Source organism: Tenrec ecaudatus, chromosome 3 (genome assembly GCF_050624435.1).
Source record: "Tenrec ecaudatus isolate mTenEca1 chromosome 3, mTenEca1.hap1, whole genome shotgun sequence".
In the NCBI taxonomy this organism is placed as follows: Eukaryota; Metazoa; Chordata; class Mammalia; order Afrosoricida; family Tenrecidae; genus Tenrec; species Tenrec ecaudatus.
In genome coordinates, this window is record NC_134532.1 from 201,175,051 (window position 1) to 201,191,562 (window position 16,512).

General features: G+C 51.6%; 1 protein-coding gene across 2 annotated transcripts in view; it reads left to right on the forward strand.

The window, feature by feature from the left end:
* The first annotated feature begins 2,098 nt into the window (after nt 1-2,098).
* ADGRA3 (adhesion G protein-coupled receptor A3) overlaps nt 2,099-16,512 on the forward strand; it is a 127,673-nt gene continuing 113,259 nt past the window's right edge. For both annotated transcript variants that reach the window (XM_075544479.1, XM_075544480.1), the window contains exon 1: nt 2,099-2,343. In XM_075544479.1, the coding sequence (XP_075400594.1) occupies nt 2,114-2,343 (230 nt within the window). In that variant the 5' untranslated portion in view covers nt 2,099-2,113. The remainder of the gene's footprint in view (nt 2,344-16,512) is intronic.

The window sequence follows — 16,512 nt, forward strand, 5'->3', positions numbered from 1 at the left end:
TGCCTCTTCTTTCTTGATGGTCATGGGATTCCTGGTGCCTGCTTCTGACACGGTTTACTTTTAGGCTCACTGGAATGGCAATGCTCACCCAACCCCTGTGTTACAGCGCTCTGCACTTGATTCACAGGACCAAGCAGTGTTTTCATTCTGTTTCACATAGAATTGATATGAGTCAGAACAGACTCCACAGCCCCAGACATCAATGACAACGTCATTATCGTATTTAGGAACCATTGTGGCTGAGTGGGTTACATGTTGGTTTTTCACACAGCAGTTCCAACCCACCAGTGGCTTTGTGGGTGAAGGATGAGGTTTTCTGTTCCCGTAAAGACTTACTATCTCATAACCCCACATGACCATTCAACTCCATTCTATAGTCGGATGAATCAGAACGCAATGGATAGGAACTCTTTGTGTGTTCCCACCCCATCATTCTGTGGGAGTAACAAAAACTACAGCTAGAAGAAACACACCAACTAATTTTCCTTCGCTGCACCACTGCACAGGGAGCGTTTGTTTCAAATTGTCCAACCCAGACCAAAGCCATTGTGTCCCTTCTGACTCATAATGACCCTGCAGAACACAGAACTGCTCTTTTGGGTTTCTGAGATTATAAATCTTTACAGGAACAAGCAGCCTCTTTCTCTTGAGGAGCCTAGAGTCTTTTTATTTTTCTAAAAACCACAAACCTGGGGCTTAGCAGCTCAACCCTTAACCCATAACACGCCCTCCCTGTCCCCAGGCTTCTTTCCTAAGCTGTCCAGAACGCTGAATCCTCCTGATTTGAATGTTTCCAACTCCCATTTCCAGGCCCTGAGCCGGCTGGCCTTTCCCCCAGAACCACTCATTTAGCTTGTGTGTACACTTCCAGGTCTGAGAGGTGTCCAAGGACCGGTTGGTTGACGTGTGACAGGCGCTTGTGTGGGTTGGGAGTCCACACATGGCTTCCTTTGTTCCCCGGAGGAGCTGGAAAAAAGAAAGCAAAGACCAGGGCCTTGGCCTGGCTCTCTATCTGCCGGGGAAAGTTCCATCATGGAACGGGAACTCCAAGGTGGCAGAGATTCTGTGTATCAACTTGGATTTGTGGGTTGTCATCAATGCCTATTTCTCACCGCCGGCAGAGAGAATCTAGTTTCTGGTTCCCTATGCTCTCTGTGGATCTTCAAACATAATAACATGTGAGCAAATGTCAGGTGACTCACAGGGACCACAGCAGGAGGAGGTGAAGGCCAACAACATTTCCATTTTCCTGGAGAGGAACCTGTTTCCAGGCTCTGTTGTGTCTGGATCGAAGGAGACTCCCTTGTGCCCCCCAAAATGGCTTGGTCCTCATTCCATCGGGGCCGTGCGGTGGTGCGGTGTCCAGTCGGTGGAGGAAAGGCGATTGCCTGTTCTTTACGGTGGTGGGGGGGGGGGGATGTGTGAGGCGGGGGAGGTGGGGGCTTTCCCCTCCAGTAGCGAATCAAGGATCTTCAGGTCGGCCCTGTCTCCTCACTCTACCCAGGGGCGGCCTCCAGGGGCGCACAGGGCCGCTTTGTCTGCAGGCCAAGGGTGAGGGGGAACGGGCGCCGCGCGCCAAGTTTGGACTCGAACTTTGCAGCCTCCTCCACAAGTGACCGCGCTCCCGCGGGCCGCCCGCCCCGGTCCAGCGGCCCAGCGGCCCGAGTGACCGGGCGCGGGTCGTGGCCCCCGGGGGCGGGCGGTGGCGCGGGGTCCCCGGGAGCGCGCGCCGCCTCCCCCGAGGGGAGAGGAGGAGGGGCGTGGCGGGGAAGGAGGGGCTGGGGCTGGGGCGGGGGCGGCGGGCGGCGGGGTGGAGCCGCCGCGGTCAGTGGCCGGCAGAGGAGGCGGTGGCGGCGGCGGAGGAGGAGGCGGCGCTCCCGCCTGGCCGGACAGTGGTGCTGGGCCCCGCGCGGCCGTGACCCCGCTGCTCCCCGGAGGCCGAGCGCGGCGGGCGCGGACAAAGGGGCATGTCGGCGGCGGGGCGGGCCCGTCCTCCGGCCGCCACGAGGCTCCGGGCACCGCCGGGCCCGCGCCGTGCCCTCGCCCGCCCGCCCGCCGGGGCGGCCCGCTAGGCCCGGGCGCCACGGCTCGGCCCGCAGGCCCGGCCCGCGCCATGGAGCCGCCCGCGCGCCCGCGGGGCCGCGCGCCGCCACTGCTGCCGCTGGTGGTGCTCGCGCTGCTGGGAGGCGGCGGCGCGGCGCTGCCCCCGGGCTGCAAGCACGACGGGCGGCCCCGAGGGGCCGGCCGGGCTGCGGGCGCCGCCGAGGGCAAGGTGGTGTGCAGCAGCCTGGAGCTGGCGCAGGTCCTGCCCCCGGACGCGCTGCCCAACCGCACGGTCACCCTGTGAGTAGCTCGGGGTGCTCCTCCGCACGCGAGCCTTCCTCTTGCGCCCCTTGCTCTGCGCGCACCTTCAAGGGTGGCCTCCGCGGGCACCCACGCGCCTTTGTGTGCCTGCAGCTACCGACCGGGGGAGGGGGGGAGACCTTGGGGGGGGGGTCTTGCCGGTGAGCGAAGCGAGCCGTGGGCTTGTTTGGCAAAGAGTGCAGTTCCGTGGCCGTGGGGCGCAAGTGGCGCTGCCTCCGAGCTGCCTCCCAGCCGCGCCAAGTTTGCGGAGAGAAAGTTTTCGGGTGGCCCGAGCGCCCGTGTCGCCGAGCGCTGCCACGTGAGACTGCGAGTAAACACGCAGTCGTCGGCCAGCGGAGTTGTGAAAGCTCATTCATCAGCGTCTGGACGAATTCCATGACCCTTCTGTTGGGAGGGTGTGCAAGGGCTTCAAAGCATAGGGACTCCGACCACCCTTTCTTGCCTGTGATGTGTGTGATGTGATCTTCAAGCCGCCCAATTCCCTTCGGCCCTTGCTCTCCATTAAAGACCAGTTAAGGTGCCCTTTTAAAATAGCCACTTGCTTTTGGGAAAGAGACGTGTACTTGAGATGCAACTTTGGTGTCCCCAGACAAAACACGCTTTCAAAACCCAGGTGAGTCAGGGGACCCACGATTTTCATTCCAGGTATGTCCAGGTACATGGATGGCTGAACCCCAGCTTCCAGTTCCAAGTCCAGGACGGGGCTTTCCACTCCTGGAAAGCTTTAGTCTCCGAAGCTTACAGGGGCACTTATGCCGGCCCTCTAGTTAGGGTCGCTATGATTCGGGATGACTCAGTGGCAGTGAGTTCTCTGTTTTGTTTCAGAGCTAAACAGGTGGTTCCATGACCCGTGATTGGAGCTTCTGAAAGGAGGAATGCCTTTGGAAATGTTTCCATAGTTATGTTGCCAATGGAGTCCCCCAACTCTGCGGTCCTCCCTATTGTTTTGGCTGGTTTCCTAGGAAAGAGTCAAGCTGCCACTATGGAGACCTGAAGCCTGAAGGCAAGGGGCATCAGTGTGACCTGTGAAAAAACTCAGCCTTCAGTTTTACCCCTGTTAGGCCAGGAGTGCACTCGCCCAAATGTAAGGGCCGTACAAATGCCGCACTAACATCCATGTGCAGTGTAATGTGGGAAACAGAGAACCTGCTCGTCCCCTGCTCAAGGAGGCATGAGGATGGTGAGACAGAACTTTGCCTGGCTGCTGACCCTTACCCACAGTCTGCTATTGGGAATACCACCAGTAATGTAGGAGCCCTGGTGGTGCAGTGGTTACACTTGATGCTGCCAGTCAGCAAGGCAGGCAGTTCCAAGCCACCAAGCTGCTCCTTGGGAGAAAGACGAGTCTTTCTACCCCCTTTAGCAGTTCGAGTCTCAGAAGCTCGCAGTGGCAGTTCTACTCAGTCCAGTAGGATCTCAGTGAATCACTATGAACTCCGTGGCCGTGAGAGCAGTCGTATTTATATCAATCTATCAATCTTTATGGATTGACGGATCGATTGCCAAGTCCTTTGAAGTGCTTGGCGATGATGTTCCTTGTCACCCTACCAAAGTCGACAACTCAGAGGTGACATTGCATTGTAAACATTCGGGTCCTGGATCAGTGGCACGTGAGTTGAGTCATGCTTCCATCCAGTTTCTCTGACTTGTCAGCAATAGCAACTGGGTTAGAGCAACTGCTTGTAAATACTTGATTTTGGTTTGCGGGGGGAATGATGGCATTATAGAAAATCACTTTGGTATACTATGAGTTAAAGTAAAAAAAAATTCCCAAAGCTTTTCCTTCACATGGTTGTCTACAATATTGTGTGTGTGTGTGTGTGTGTATGTGTTTAAATGTACTGGGTGTTAAAATAAGGAGACTTACTCTTATAGTTGGTTCTCAGTAGGGCTGCCAGCCACAAGGTCAGCGGTTTGATCCACAGGAGAAGGATGCAGGTTTCTACCCTTGTAAAAAGTTAAAGAGTATGGGAAACTCCCAGGGGGAGTTTTGTATCCTGTCATAGAGGGCCTCTGTAAGTAGGCATGCACTCAAGGGCAGTGATTTTTTTTTTAACGAGTTAGGATATTTTACTGATTTTTTTTTTCATGCATTTTATTGCCAAATGACACACCCAATGCTCCCTTGCCCCGGGCTAACTGAAGTTGACTTTGAATTTGTAGAGTAGAAAGGCGTTCCAGAGGGCCCTTTTGGTTTTGTGTTTAGGCACTGGCTGGTTTTTCACAAGTAGATTGCCTGGCCTGTCTTCCGAGACACTGGTGGGTGGACGGAAACATCCCACCTTCTGGTTAGCAGCCGAGTGTAGAGATGTTACCGTTCGAATCCATTTGTTTGGGCTCTGTAGATCTGTAGATGGAAGTAAAGTAACAAAGCAAGATCACTGGAAGTGGGGACAATGGAAGGAGCAGGTACAGCTAACGTGGAGGATGAAGTTGATTCCAGGGGCCTCTGTCGGGCCGAGGGTGACCTAGCCTCCTCATGTGACTTAGGAAAGCCCTAGAGGGTGCCTGGATAAAGAGGTCCTGAGAGCTCTATCTCCCAGACTCCTGCCCTGCAGTTTAGATGTCTCTCCCCTTGCCCCACCTTTATCTTTCCTCTGTGGTCGCACCTTTCTTGTGGAGTGATTGCAGGGGGTACATTAAGAAAAGCGCACTGGACCCTTTGGGATTAGAGTAGAGGCTGCTGATCTTTACAGGAACAGAAAGCCCATTCTCTCTCAGAGAATGGTGGGTGGGCTCAGCCTGCTGACCTTGGGGTTAAGAGCCCACCTGGTACTGCTTGAGGCAGCATTTGGAAGTTTACATTAGAAATAAGAATGTGCCTCTTCCTCTTCAGGAATGTTTTGGGGAGAAGATTCCTAAATTAAAGTCCTAGAACACCCCTGTGCTAGCGGGGTGACAAAAGGAACCCAGAGGAGGGCAGCCTCGGGCACTATGGTGCTCGGCTGGTGGGATGGAAAGGTAAAGGTGACTTGCAAGAGAACTGGGGGAAGATGAAGATGACCGGAGACAAAGGGGACCAGTCTGGGGGGGGGGAGGGGCAGCTGGGACATAGGTTTGGACAGAGCACCGTCTGATTGTGATACTGCACAGTTACTGTTGCCGGAGTGATGAGGGCAGGTGTCCCCATGCCAGGAGCATTTGGAACTGGGGCTCAGAGGCCTGGGTCAAGGATTGGCAGCACGCTCCCCATTTTGAGCTTAGCTATAAAACCATTTTGTGTGAACAACGATTTGATGGGGATTGACAGGATGCAGAGATAGGCGAGGGTTATTATTTTTTAATGACACATAAGGTTATTTCTGTTCAGTAGGTGGGCTGGATGTTCCTGTAGCCCAAAGCTTATACCCTTCAAGAGTCTCCGTGAAGAAGACAGCTTTCCAAAGCCTGTTAGTAGAAAAGTTTCTGGCAGAAATCCTTGACCCGGCCGCATTTGTGTCCTGTACCTCGTGGAACGCCTGCAGCCTTTTTGTATTGAAGGATGAGAATGCATTTAGGCTTCTAACCTGTAAACAGAATCGGCTTGCCTCCGTTTGATGTTTTTGTTGGAGGGCAACTTACGCTGGATGTGTTCTTAGACTTCATGGTTCATAGGGCACGTCCCAGCCCACTGTCAGTCAGCAAGTATATTCTGACTCCTGGTTCCCTTATGTAGTAGGATTTGTGATGCTTTGTAATTGGTAGTGGAACAGACAGCCTCATCTTTAGCCCGTAGAGTGGCTTGTGGTTTTGAACCGCCTACCTTGTAGTTAATAATCCAGTGCTTACCCTATAGAGCCATCAAGGAGCCTTAAGAACAGGGAGTTAGCTGAGTATTTTAAGTTTTAAGAATTCTGAGAAATGCAGTGATTAACAGATTCTTGGTGGCACAATAGGTTAAACTAGCTGAAAGAAGATGGGGTCTTCTGTTTCTGTAAAGGCTTACAGCCTTGGGTGGTCTTCAGGGAGAGGCCTGCTTGCCTGTCAGGCCACTGAGTCAGAATTGTGTACAAGCAGTGACTTTTCAGTGGTGGCACCTATTTACATTTCGGTTCCTTTTCTAAAACGTTATTTTCCTAATGATGCTATATGGTATACACACACACACACACACACACACACATATATATATACATATACACATACACATATATATTTCAAAATCAGGGACACAGACTAGACTTCTCTTTTTCCCTTAGACTGCTAAACAAACTGACACATGAGGGGCTTTGAAAAGTTGGTGGGAAGATTCCATGATCTCTTTCTTCCATTTTTCCCCATGGGTTTTTCGAAGCCCTGTGGAAGTGTGTGTAGTTGGTGTTTCATTGCCAACACGTTGGGTTTGTCTGCTCTGAAGACACGGCTTGCCCATCTGCCAGGGTGCTCAGCTCAGTACCCGATATGAGAATGCTTACTTGAGCCCCCGTGAGAGGATGTGCAGGGTAGGAAGCAGACATTTAGGGAACAATTATAAGAATGTTTGTAATTAAGTCATAAATCCCGGGCTGCTGACTACTTAAATGCGTTCGAAAGGGCAGATAAGGAGTGAGATCAATGCGACTCCACAGCCATTGGAAGAGTTTTAATTTTCCTGGAGCAGTTAGGACTTGAGGATGGCCTAGGGGAAGGGGAAGATTGGCCTGGGTTGGAGTGAGCGGAGCGGGCATGTGAGTGCATTCCTGTGCTCAGTGGGCCACGCTGGTGGGCAGTGCGTGGCTGCCCATTGGAATGGAGAGATTTGGGGGAGCAGTGGGAATCATTGGTTGCCATCGTTATTGATCAATTCTGGTTCATAGGAGCCTGTAGGACATAGGAGAGCAGCTGTTGGAGGGCAGATTCAGATCCTGCTCTGAGCCCCAGTGGACTCATTGGCAGTGGGTTTGGTTTCCTTTCATAGGCTGCCATCTTTATAGAAGCAAACGGCCCCATCTTTTTTCTAGCAGTGCTCATGGTGAGTTCTAACCCTCTGCTTCTTGCTTAGTCCTTAGGCACTTAACTGCTGAGAGAGCAGAGCTCCACTGTTGTCAGTGGTCATTAAGTAGATTCTGATTCATTAGTGAGTTAGTCAGGGTTGACTAGAGAAACAAATCCAGAGACACTCATATGTGTGTAAGAGAGAACTTTATATCAAAGAGCAATTATACATTAAGAAAACATCCCAACCCAGTCCAAATCAAGTCCATAAGTCTGACATTAGCCCATATGTCTGATACCGGTCTATAAATTCCTCTTCAGACTCACACAGCCATAGAATAATGCTGAATGCAGGAAGATCACATGCCAGTGGGATCTTCAGTGGAAAGTCTTGTGGACCCAGTGGCAGTGGAAGCACCTCTGCGCTGGCAGGAGTCTCCACGTGGCTCTTCCAGTTCCAGGACTCTGGTTCCATCAGCATAGCTCCATGTGGTTTGTCAGCAGCAATGTGTAGCAGAGAGTATGGGTCTGGTCTCCCGTAAGCTATTTATCTCTGTTGGGCTTCCAAATGAGGTCATCAAGCTGTGACCCGATTGACAGGCTAGATTCCACTCCTTGAAGTTGACAGTAGATTATGTAACTGCCACAGTTGGTGACAGACCCCTTGTGATGGAGTGGAACTGCTCTGCAGATTTTCAAGGCTGTGGCTTCTCAGAAGCAGATTGCCAGACTGTACTTCCAAGCCACCCTTGGGTGGGGTTGACCCACGGACCATTCAGGGATGAGGGATCTATTGCTTCAGCCAATTGAATCACCCAGTGATGACTCACTGGCCTATCCCCCAAACTAAAAACTCAGTGCCATCTAGTTGATGATGTCATCCCTACCTGGCACAGTAGAGCTGCCCAGGGGGGTGGGTGAGGGTGGGGGTTCCGAGGCTATAAATCTGTACAAGAGCAGAAAGCCTCAACTTCCTACCACAGGTCGGCTGCTGGGTTAGAACTGCTGATTTTGCGGTTAGCGGCTGAACATATAACCCACTGGGCTACCAGGGCGTCACCAGACTATAACTGTGCTTTAAAACAAGAATCTGGTTCGTTAAGAGAGAGTTAAGGGAGCAGGTGGGCTGAGGACACGGCCCAGGCAGAACCCAGGACACCGGAGGGGCCTGAAACGGAGGCAGGGATGGCACAGGCAGGGACGTTGAAGCGAGAAAACAGGAGAGACTTGTCCTAGAACCCAGCAGAAGTAAATTTCAAGACAGGAATGGCAACTCCAGCGAACACCTGAGAGAGCCTGTTCGGATGCTGGTGAAAAGTCTGTATCAAACCTCTTCACAGGATCAGAAGAGAAAGACATGTTTCATCATTGAATGTGATGCATCACAAGCCATTGCTAAAGAGGCGGTCAAGATGGACTGACAGCTTATACCAAAACAACAATGACATACTCCACCGTCGTCAGTTCGATTCCCACTCCTAGGTTTGCCAAAGCTGGGGTCTTTAATGGGAGCAGACAGCCTCGTCTTTCTTCCAAGGAGCGGTTGGTAGGGTTGACCCATCAAGCCTGTGGTTGACAGCACTAGGGCTTCAGAACGTTCAGAAAGTTCAGGTAAAGATGAAATGGAAAGAAAATGGAATTTTTTAAAAAAACGAACATTTTGGAGTTCCTTCCTAGAGACCTGGTATTTTCAATCAGCTCATGTGCGTGTGAATTATGACATTGACTAAGGAAGACTGAAGGAAAAAACAAAGCATTTGAACTGTGGTTTTGACAAAGAATATTGGAAGTACCATGCCTGGACTGTCAAGAGAACAAACAGAGCTGTCTTGGAAGCCGAACAACCAGAATGCTCTTTCATCTCACATTGGACATGTCATCAGGGGAGAGCAGTCCCTGGAAAAGGAGGGTACACATGGTAAAGTGGAAGGACAACGAAAAAGAGGAAGGCCCATGAAGAGATGGAATGACACAGTGGCCGCAACAATGGACTCCAACATGGGAACAATCGTGAGGATGGCGCAGGACCAGGCAGTGTTTTGTTCTGTTGTGCTCTGGGTTACTCTCGGGCAGAACCGACTAGAAAGCACCCAACAACAACAAACAGCTCAACAGATAGGACCCGTTACATTCATGCCATCACCCGGATTGTCTGGATCTCTATGGCATGAGGTAGATTGATGATTGAGTGTAGACCAACAAGGGCAATCTTCCAAGGGGAGGCCCTTCTGAAGGTGCATTTCCATAGGGAAGCTGCAGAATCTTAGAGAGACCCCTTGTATTACCACGAGAACTGCAGCGGGAGTGCCACCTCTGCCTGATTTTTAACCTCGAGAGTTAAAACCAGAATGTTCCTTAGACGGGAAAAAGGGCGGCACTTCCTTTCACTTCATTCGGACATGAGATCAGTAGGGACCAGTCCCTGGAGGAGGACATTGTACTAGGCCAAGTAGAGGGTAGCGAAGAAGGGGAAAGACCCGCCATGAGATGGGTTGACTCTGGCCCCAGTGTTGAGTGCCAGCCGACATTGTGGGGGCAGTGCAGAACCGGGCAGTGCTTTGTTCTGTTGCACAACATTTTCGTTTGCAGGGAGCTGGGTGTTGTGACGGGTAAGCCCTAGGCTGCACAGAAATGTTGGCACTTTGAACCCACCAGGCTCCTTGGGAGAAGGCCTGGTGATCTGCCTTGGAAAATCCATGGGCAGTTCTCCCCCAGCACGTGGGCTCACTGAGCCTCGGGATTCTGTCGGCTGCTCACAACAAGGACTGTTTTCAATTTGTGGTGTTTCTTGCCAAGACCAAGCCAGTTACCTTGACAGTCTGATGCTTGGGTGCCTTTGGGAAGGGTTGGGAGGCGGATTGGGGGACGGGGGCTTAAGGGAGATTGGAGGAGCTCTGGTGGCGTAGTCATACATTCAGCTGCTAACTGCAAGGCCACAAGTTCGAAACCACCAGTTGATGAGGCCTGTTACAGTCTAAGACAGTGTTACCATCGTGAAAACCCGCAGAGGCAGTTCTAGTCTGCCCTACAGGCTCATTATGAGTGGGCCTTGACTCACTGGCAGTAAATTGGTCATTTTTGAGTGATAACAGCTGTGTGGTGACCTCCCCATATCATTATATTCATTGCTAATTATATTGTGCTACTATTATGAATAGGGAAACCCCTGTGAAAGGGTCAATTGGCCCCCAAAGGGGTGGCGACCCAAGAATTGGGAACCGCTGGTCTAGAGCATTCGGAGGAAGGGCAAGGGGTTTGGGGTGAAGGGCCCAAGGTGAATGCAGTGTTGAAGGAAGGTTTCTTAGGAAGGTGGGGAATGCCCCCGCACATCTGACTGAGGCTGGAGACTGTTCAGAAGGGAGAGGGAAATGGGTGGCAAGATGGGAGTGAGATGTCTTGGGCAATGGAGCCACTCTAGTAGGGTGGGCCTGATGCAAGCAGGAGGGGGTTGAGAAGGGGGGCCAGGTTTCTTGCTCCTTTGCTTCTCAAGAAGCCCCCTGAGGCAGGGTGAGGAAGATGTGTGAGTGGACCGAGGGAAGAGGATGGAGAAGAGGTATGAAGGGGTCTTTAGCAACGTGGGACCGTGAGCCTATTGGGGACTGCAGGGAAGATGGACGGGGTAGATAGAGGCGTGTCTGTGGTTTCCTGGTGATGAAGTCCAAAGGGAGCTTTGTCAGCGCAGGCGCTCTTCCCAGCTTGGGTCAGCCTCCAGGTGGGAATTGCTCGCTTAGCCAGATTGCTTCCCTGACAGATAGATGAGTGTTGTAGCAGGCCTGGCTTCTGGTTCAAGCTCCTCCCGCTTTTCTAGCCTAAGTATACTGAATCAGGATCATAACAAGATCCCAGGGGATTCTCAGTGTACTGGATAATCCTGTCCGACTCCAATGTAGCTCCTGGTTCTGCATACACAACTCTCTGGACTCACTCGATCATCATCTCATCTCATTTCTCAAGGCTATTGACGCCGCCAAGTATCTGAGGTAGGGCGCGCGTAAGAGTTGCCTGGACCTCTTGTGCAGTGTAGAGTCTGATTCTGTGTATCTGGGCTGGAAATGCAAATTCTCAGCAGCCTGGAGTCAACCAGCGGATGAATCCCTTGGCAGCCCTACAGCAGATTAGCCAGCTGCCGTGGCCCAAGTTCCCAGCAGGGCACTTAACTCTGCGTTAAAGAATAAAGCTTTCCTGTTCTTTGGATATAAGGTCTTGCCCACTTTCCTAGTATATTTCCTCGGGCCAAGACCTGGGCTCCCCTCTCTCATTGAGTCACCTGATGCCTGGGAACCGCATGTGGTGCAGGGGAAATGTGTCCTAAAGAGTTCGTCTTGCTCGCCACCTCCCAGGGTGGATTCCAACCGCCAGCCTTCCCATTAGTAGCCCTGTACAAACTCCTGATTTATTCTTTTATCCATGGACCAGGGACAAACTCTTGATTTATTCTTTTATCCATGGACCAGGCTTGAGGCTCTGTTTTGCTGGAGGGCACTGTGCCGAGTGCCGGGACTCTGGGATAAAGTAAAGAAAACAAAACCCATTCTCGTTGCCATCGGGTCAGTGCCCACTCATCGCGCCCCCTGTGGGCTTCCGAGACTGTAACTGTGTTCTGCAGTAGGAAACTGTAAAACCGTTCACCGGAGTCTTTCTCCTGAGGAGCTGTTTTGCTGGGGGTTTCTAACTGCTGACCACGTGATCGCAGCCCAGTGCATAACCACTACCCCACCTGGGAGCCTGCAGGGATAAAATAAGGCCTGATCTTTGCACACCAGGATCACTGTCGTGCACTCAGATCCACTGCTTTAGCTGGTACCTTGAATCAAGCACCCGACAACGAACCAGAAGGTCAGTGGCTAGAACTCTCCAGTTGCTTTCTGGAAGAACGATTGACAGCCTGCTCCGTAGACACTTCCAGCCTTGGGAACCCTGTGGGGAAGTTCTCGGTCCTGTAGGGTAGGTATGAATCGGAGTCCCCTTAGTGGCAGTAGTTTTGGGGTGCTTTGTTCAGATTGGCACTTAGCCCCATCATCTGCTGCTCTGGTAAATTCTAGCTCCCTCACAGCTCGTATCAACTGCTAGGGACTTTCCACCCGCTGCCCTAAAGTGGTGTGGTCTGTCGCTTCCCCCACCCAGGCAGTGCTTATTATCGGCTTGGGCGTCACTTCATGTGATTCTTGATGTTGCTCTTATAAGCATCCTGTCCCCTGAAGGGGAGGACTGAGACAAGTCTTAGCCAGAGCGTGGCCCGTGGGTGGCTATGCAGCCACTGCTTACTGACAAGAGTAACACCCACCAAGAGAAGACTCGTGTCATGGAAAAAATTAAAAAATGCAGGGCAATGTGACTTGAAAGCATTTAAGCCGCTTGCGCCAGCAGTTCCTGGCCATAGGATGCCCAACTCAAGAGTGGGTGGGTCTTACCTCCGGCTGCCTTGGGCCAGCTTGATGCTCTAAGGTGGCCTACGAAGCCGCACACTGGCCCTGTTGCAGAAGCTGGGCTGACTTAGGCCTGTGGTCCATCGATGCAAATCTCCAGTGTTCCCAACACAGTGGCGAGGTTTTGCACGGCCCAGCCTCTCCTGCCTGTTGCTTCTTGCCTGCCTGCAGTTCTCCAGCAGCCGGAGTTTATGAAGGAAGGTGGTGGGTTTGGCAGTGCACCAGCTCCTGAAACAAACGAGCACAGGAACGTTGGCAGAGGCCTGCCCGGTCCCGATGACGACAGTAGGGCCGTTTACAGCCAGCTCACAGTTTGCTTATAGAAAACAGACTTCACCTCCGTCCTTGTGGGTATTATGAGGAAGGGCCGGTCCCAGGAGAAGGATATCGTGCTCGGTCAAGTCGAGGGTCAGTGAAGTAGGGAAAGACCTTTAACGAGATGGGTTGGCACCGTGGCTACAACAGTGTAACAGTTGTTTACGAGGATGGTACAGGACCAGACAGTGTTTCTGTGATCATGGGGTAGCTGTGAGGTGGAGCCATGGCAACACGGTGATGACACATTCAGAAACCGGCGTGTGTGTATTCAGCGCACCCAAGTGTGTTCAGTGCATTTGTTACGATGTTCAGATCCTTCTTTGAAAGCATTGTTAAATCTTCAACCACGTTGAGAGCATGAAGTTGGTCTATGGTGTAGTTTGTTCAGCGTTTCTCTTCTACCCAGACTAGCGTATTCAGTTCTTTAAATCGTTGTTGTTACGTGTCACCGAGTCGGTCCTGGCCCATAGTGACCTTTGCACGAGAAGGGAACGCTGCCCGATGGGGCCCCATCCGCACAGTTCTTAAGTATCTCACTGCCACCGAGCCGGTGCTGCCTGGCAGTGAGTGTCTGGGATGGTAGCTCTCCAAATCCAGACCTTGCAGCTCGCAGCCCAACCTGGAATCTCCACGGCTCCTTTCTTTAAGGCTAGCAGCTTCTTCATGCAGCGTTAGCCAACAGTAAGGAGCTGTAGATGCAGCCTTGCTTCCAAGTGGAACCCACTGCCATCGAGCTGATTCCTAATCTCCGGGAGCTGTTGGGGACGGGCGCCAAACTGCCCACCTTTTGGTTTGCGGCCGAGAGTTTAACCACGGTGCCACCAGGGCTCCAGCAAACTTCTTCAGTAGGTCTGTAATCGTCGCCTGACTCGGTTGTCTTTGGGGACGTTAAGATGATGCCATTTTGGTGCATTGCGTGTGGCTTGGCTGGAGGTCATGCTCAAAGCTGGCCGTTGTAGGCTGAGGTGGGCATATGAAGGCGGCCACTTCCAAGGTCAGTTCTTTTCCTCAGCAGGCTGGTCTGAGCGGTAGATCATCTACACGCTAGAGTGGGGCTGGGCAGACTGCTGGCAAGCGCTTCTGGTTTCAGTTCCTCCCTGGGCACGCCAAAGACCCTGGGCTGTGGTTCCAAGCCACGCAGCAGCTTCACAGGAGAAAAGACTGGTGACCCTCACCTTATAAAGGTTATAGTGTGCGAACCCCAATAGGACAGTCATCTAGGGTCTCTCTGAGTTGGAATTGACAACCATCCCCACCACCACTACCTAATGGGGAGGGGGAGTTTTTAGCAAGGGGATTGTAAGACTGGTTCAAGAAGAACTTGGCTTATAGGGCTGATGAACCCCTCGGCTCACTGACGGTGGCTTTCTGGAAGTCTGTGCATAGGCCTGGTGTAACACCTAAGGAGCCCTGGTGGTGTAGTGGTTATGAGTTGGGCTTTGATCCACATGAGCGGCACTTCGAAACCACAAGCAGTTCTGAGGGAGGAGGATGGCTTTTTACTCCCATAAGGGGTCCCTGTGAGCCAGCGTTGACTCGATGGCAGTGGGTTTTGATGTGGTGTAACACTTTTCCCCTGGGAGACAGTCTCAGCCCTCCTGTCGCATGTACTTTCAATTGTTTATGGCTTTCTTTGTGCCAACGCTCACGGAATAGGGTGTTGGGTGATTTGGAGGTTGTACAAACACCTTATTGCCTTAGTCAAACCTCATGGGAGCTCCCCCCACCGCTTTTTTCTTTGCACTTTTATTCCTCTTATTGGGAGCTCTTATAATGTCATAACATTCCATACTTCAAATAGATCAAGCATACTTGTGCAATTGCTACTACAATCAGTTTTGAAACATTTTCTTTCTTGAACTCTTTGATATCAGCTCCCCTTTATCCCTTCCCTCCCCCACCCTTCCCCCCAGGAACCCTTGTTATTATTGTTTTACATATATATATACACAATAATATGTATATTATTGAGTATATATGTGTCCCCGTATCTTACCCCATCCAATATATCCATTCAGCTACAATTCTTTTGCTCGCTCCCCTCGAGTGTGGTTATACAATCATCATTTTTATCAGCCCCCCTTTCCCCCTTCCTCTCTCCTCCCGCCTGTCTTCCTGTATCCTCAGGGAATCATTACTCTATTTGCTATTTCTGAAGGATCATCCATCCTAGGCATTCCTGCATCAAACTGTCTTAATTATACAGGGAGGCTGGATTTGGTGTCACAGAGTGAGGGACGTCATTGGGGAAGAGGAAGAGCACCTAGCCCAACCCACTGCTCCATGTTCCTGAGCAGCGGGCCTAGCTTCCACCACTGCTACCTGCCTGCCTGCCAAAGCCTGAGCACCCTCCCCCGGCCCAGAGCCCTGCCGTCTGTCTCACCAAACAGTATCGCACCTGTGGGCCCGTGCTGCAAGACTTTGGATTTTGTTGTTGTTAGGTGTCCGTTGAATTGGTTCCGACTCAGCGCCCCTCTGTGTACAACAGAATGAAACACTGCCCTGACCTGCTCCATCCTCACGATTGCTCTTCCATTGTTATAGCCGTTGTGTCACTCCATCTTGTCCAAGGTCTTCCTCTTTTTTACTGTGCCTCTACTTTACCAAGCCTAATGCCCTTCTCCAGGGACTGGTCTCACGTCAACAGTATCTGAGACCACATTTATCCATCCTTGCTACTAAGGACCATTCTGGCTGTACTTCTTATAGGTGAGAATAGTTTGTTCTTTTGGCAGCCCTTGGTACTTCCAACATTTTTCTCCAGCAGCACAGTCCAAATTCATCCCTTCTTCAGTCTTCCTTATTCAATGTCCAACTTTCACAGGCAGTTGAGGCAGTTAAAAACATCATGGCTTGGGTCAGGCACACCTTAGACCTTAAAGTAACCCCTTGCTTTTCAACACTTTAATGAGGTCTTGTGCAGCTAATTTACCCAGAGCAATATGTCCTTTGATCTCTTGACTACTGCTGCCGTGAACATTGACTGTGGAGAGAAACAAGGTGACACGAGGCCTTGACGGGGTCAGTATTTTCCCTCTCTGTCACGATGTCAACAAATGGTTTTCATTTTCACTTAGCTTTGGGGTCTTTGAAACCATTCCCAAACCAAGCCCACTGCCCTGGAGTTGATGGGGACTCTGTAAGGCAAGAAAGAACTGCTCCCTAGGGTTTCAGAGGCTGTACATCTTGATGGGCGCGGAAAGCCTCATCCTGTTCCCTTCAAACCCCTGGTGGGTTTGAACCACTGACTTTTGCCCAGTGTGCAATTCACTCCACCACCAGAGCTCCTTTAAAATGGTTCCAAACACCCAAACCAAAGTCATTGCCATGAAGTTGATTCAGACTCAGAGCGAATACATAGAGCCTGGCAGAACCAACTGTGGGTTCCTGAGAATGTAATTCTTTCCCCAAACCAAACCAAACTCACTGCCATCTAGTCTGTGCTGACGCATAGCAAGTCTCTAGGACAGAGTAGAGCTGCCCCTGTGAGTTGAGACCGTAACTTTTTGCA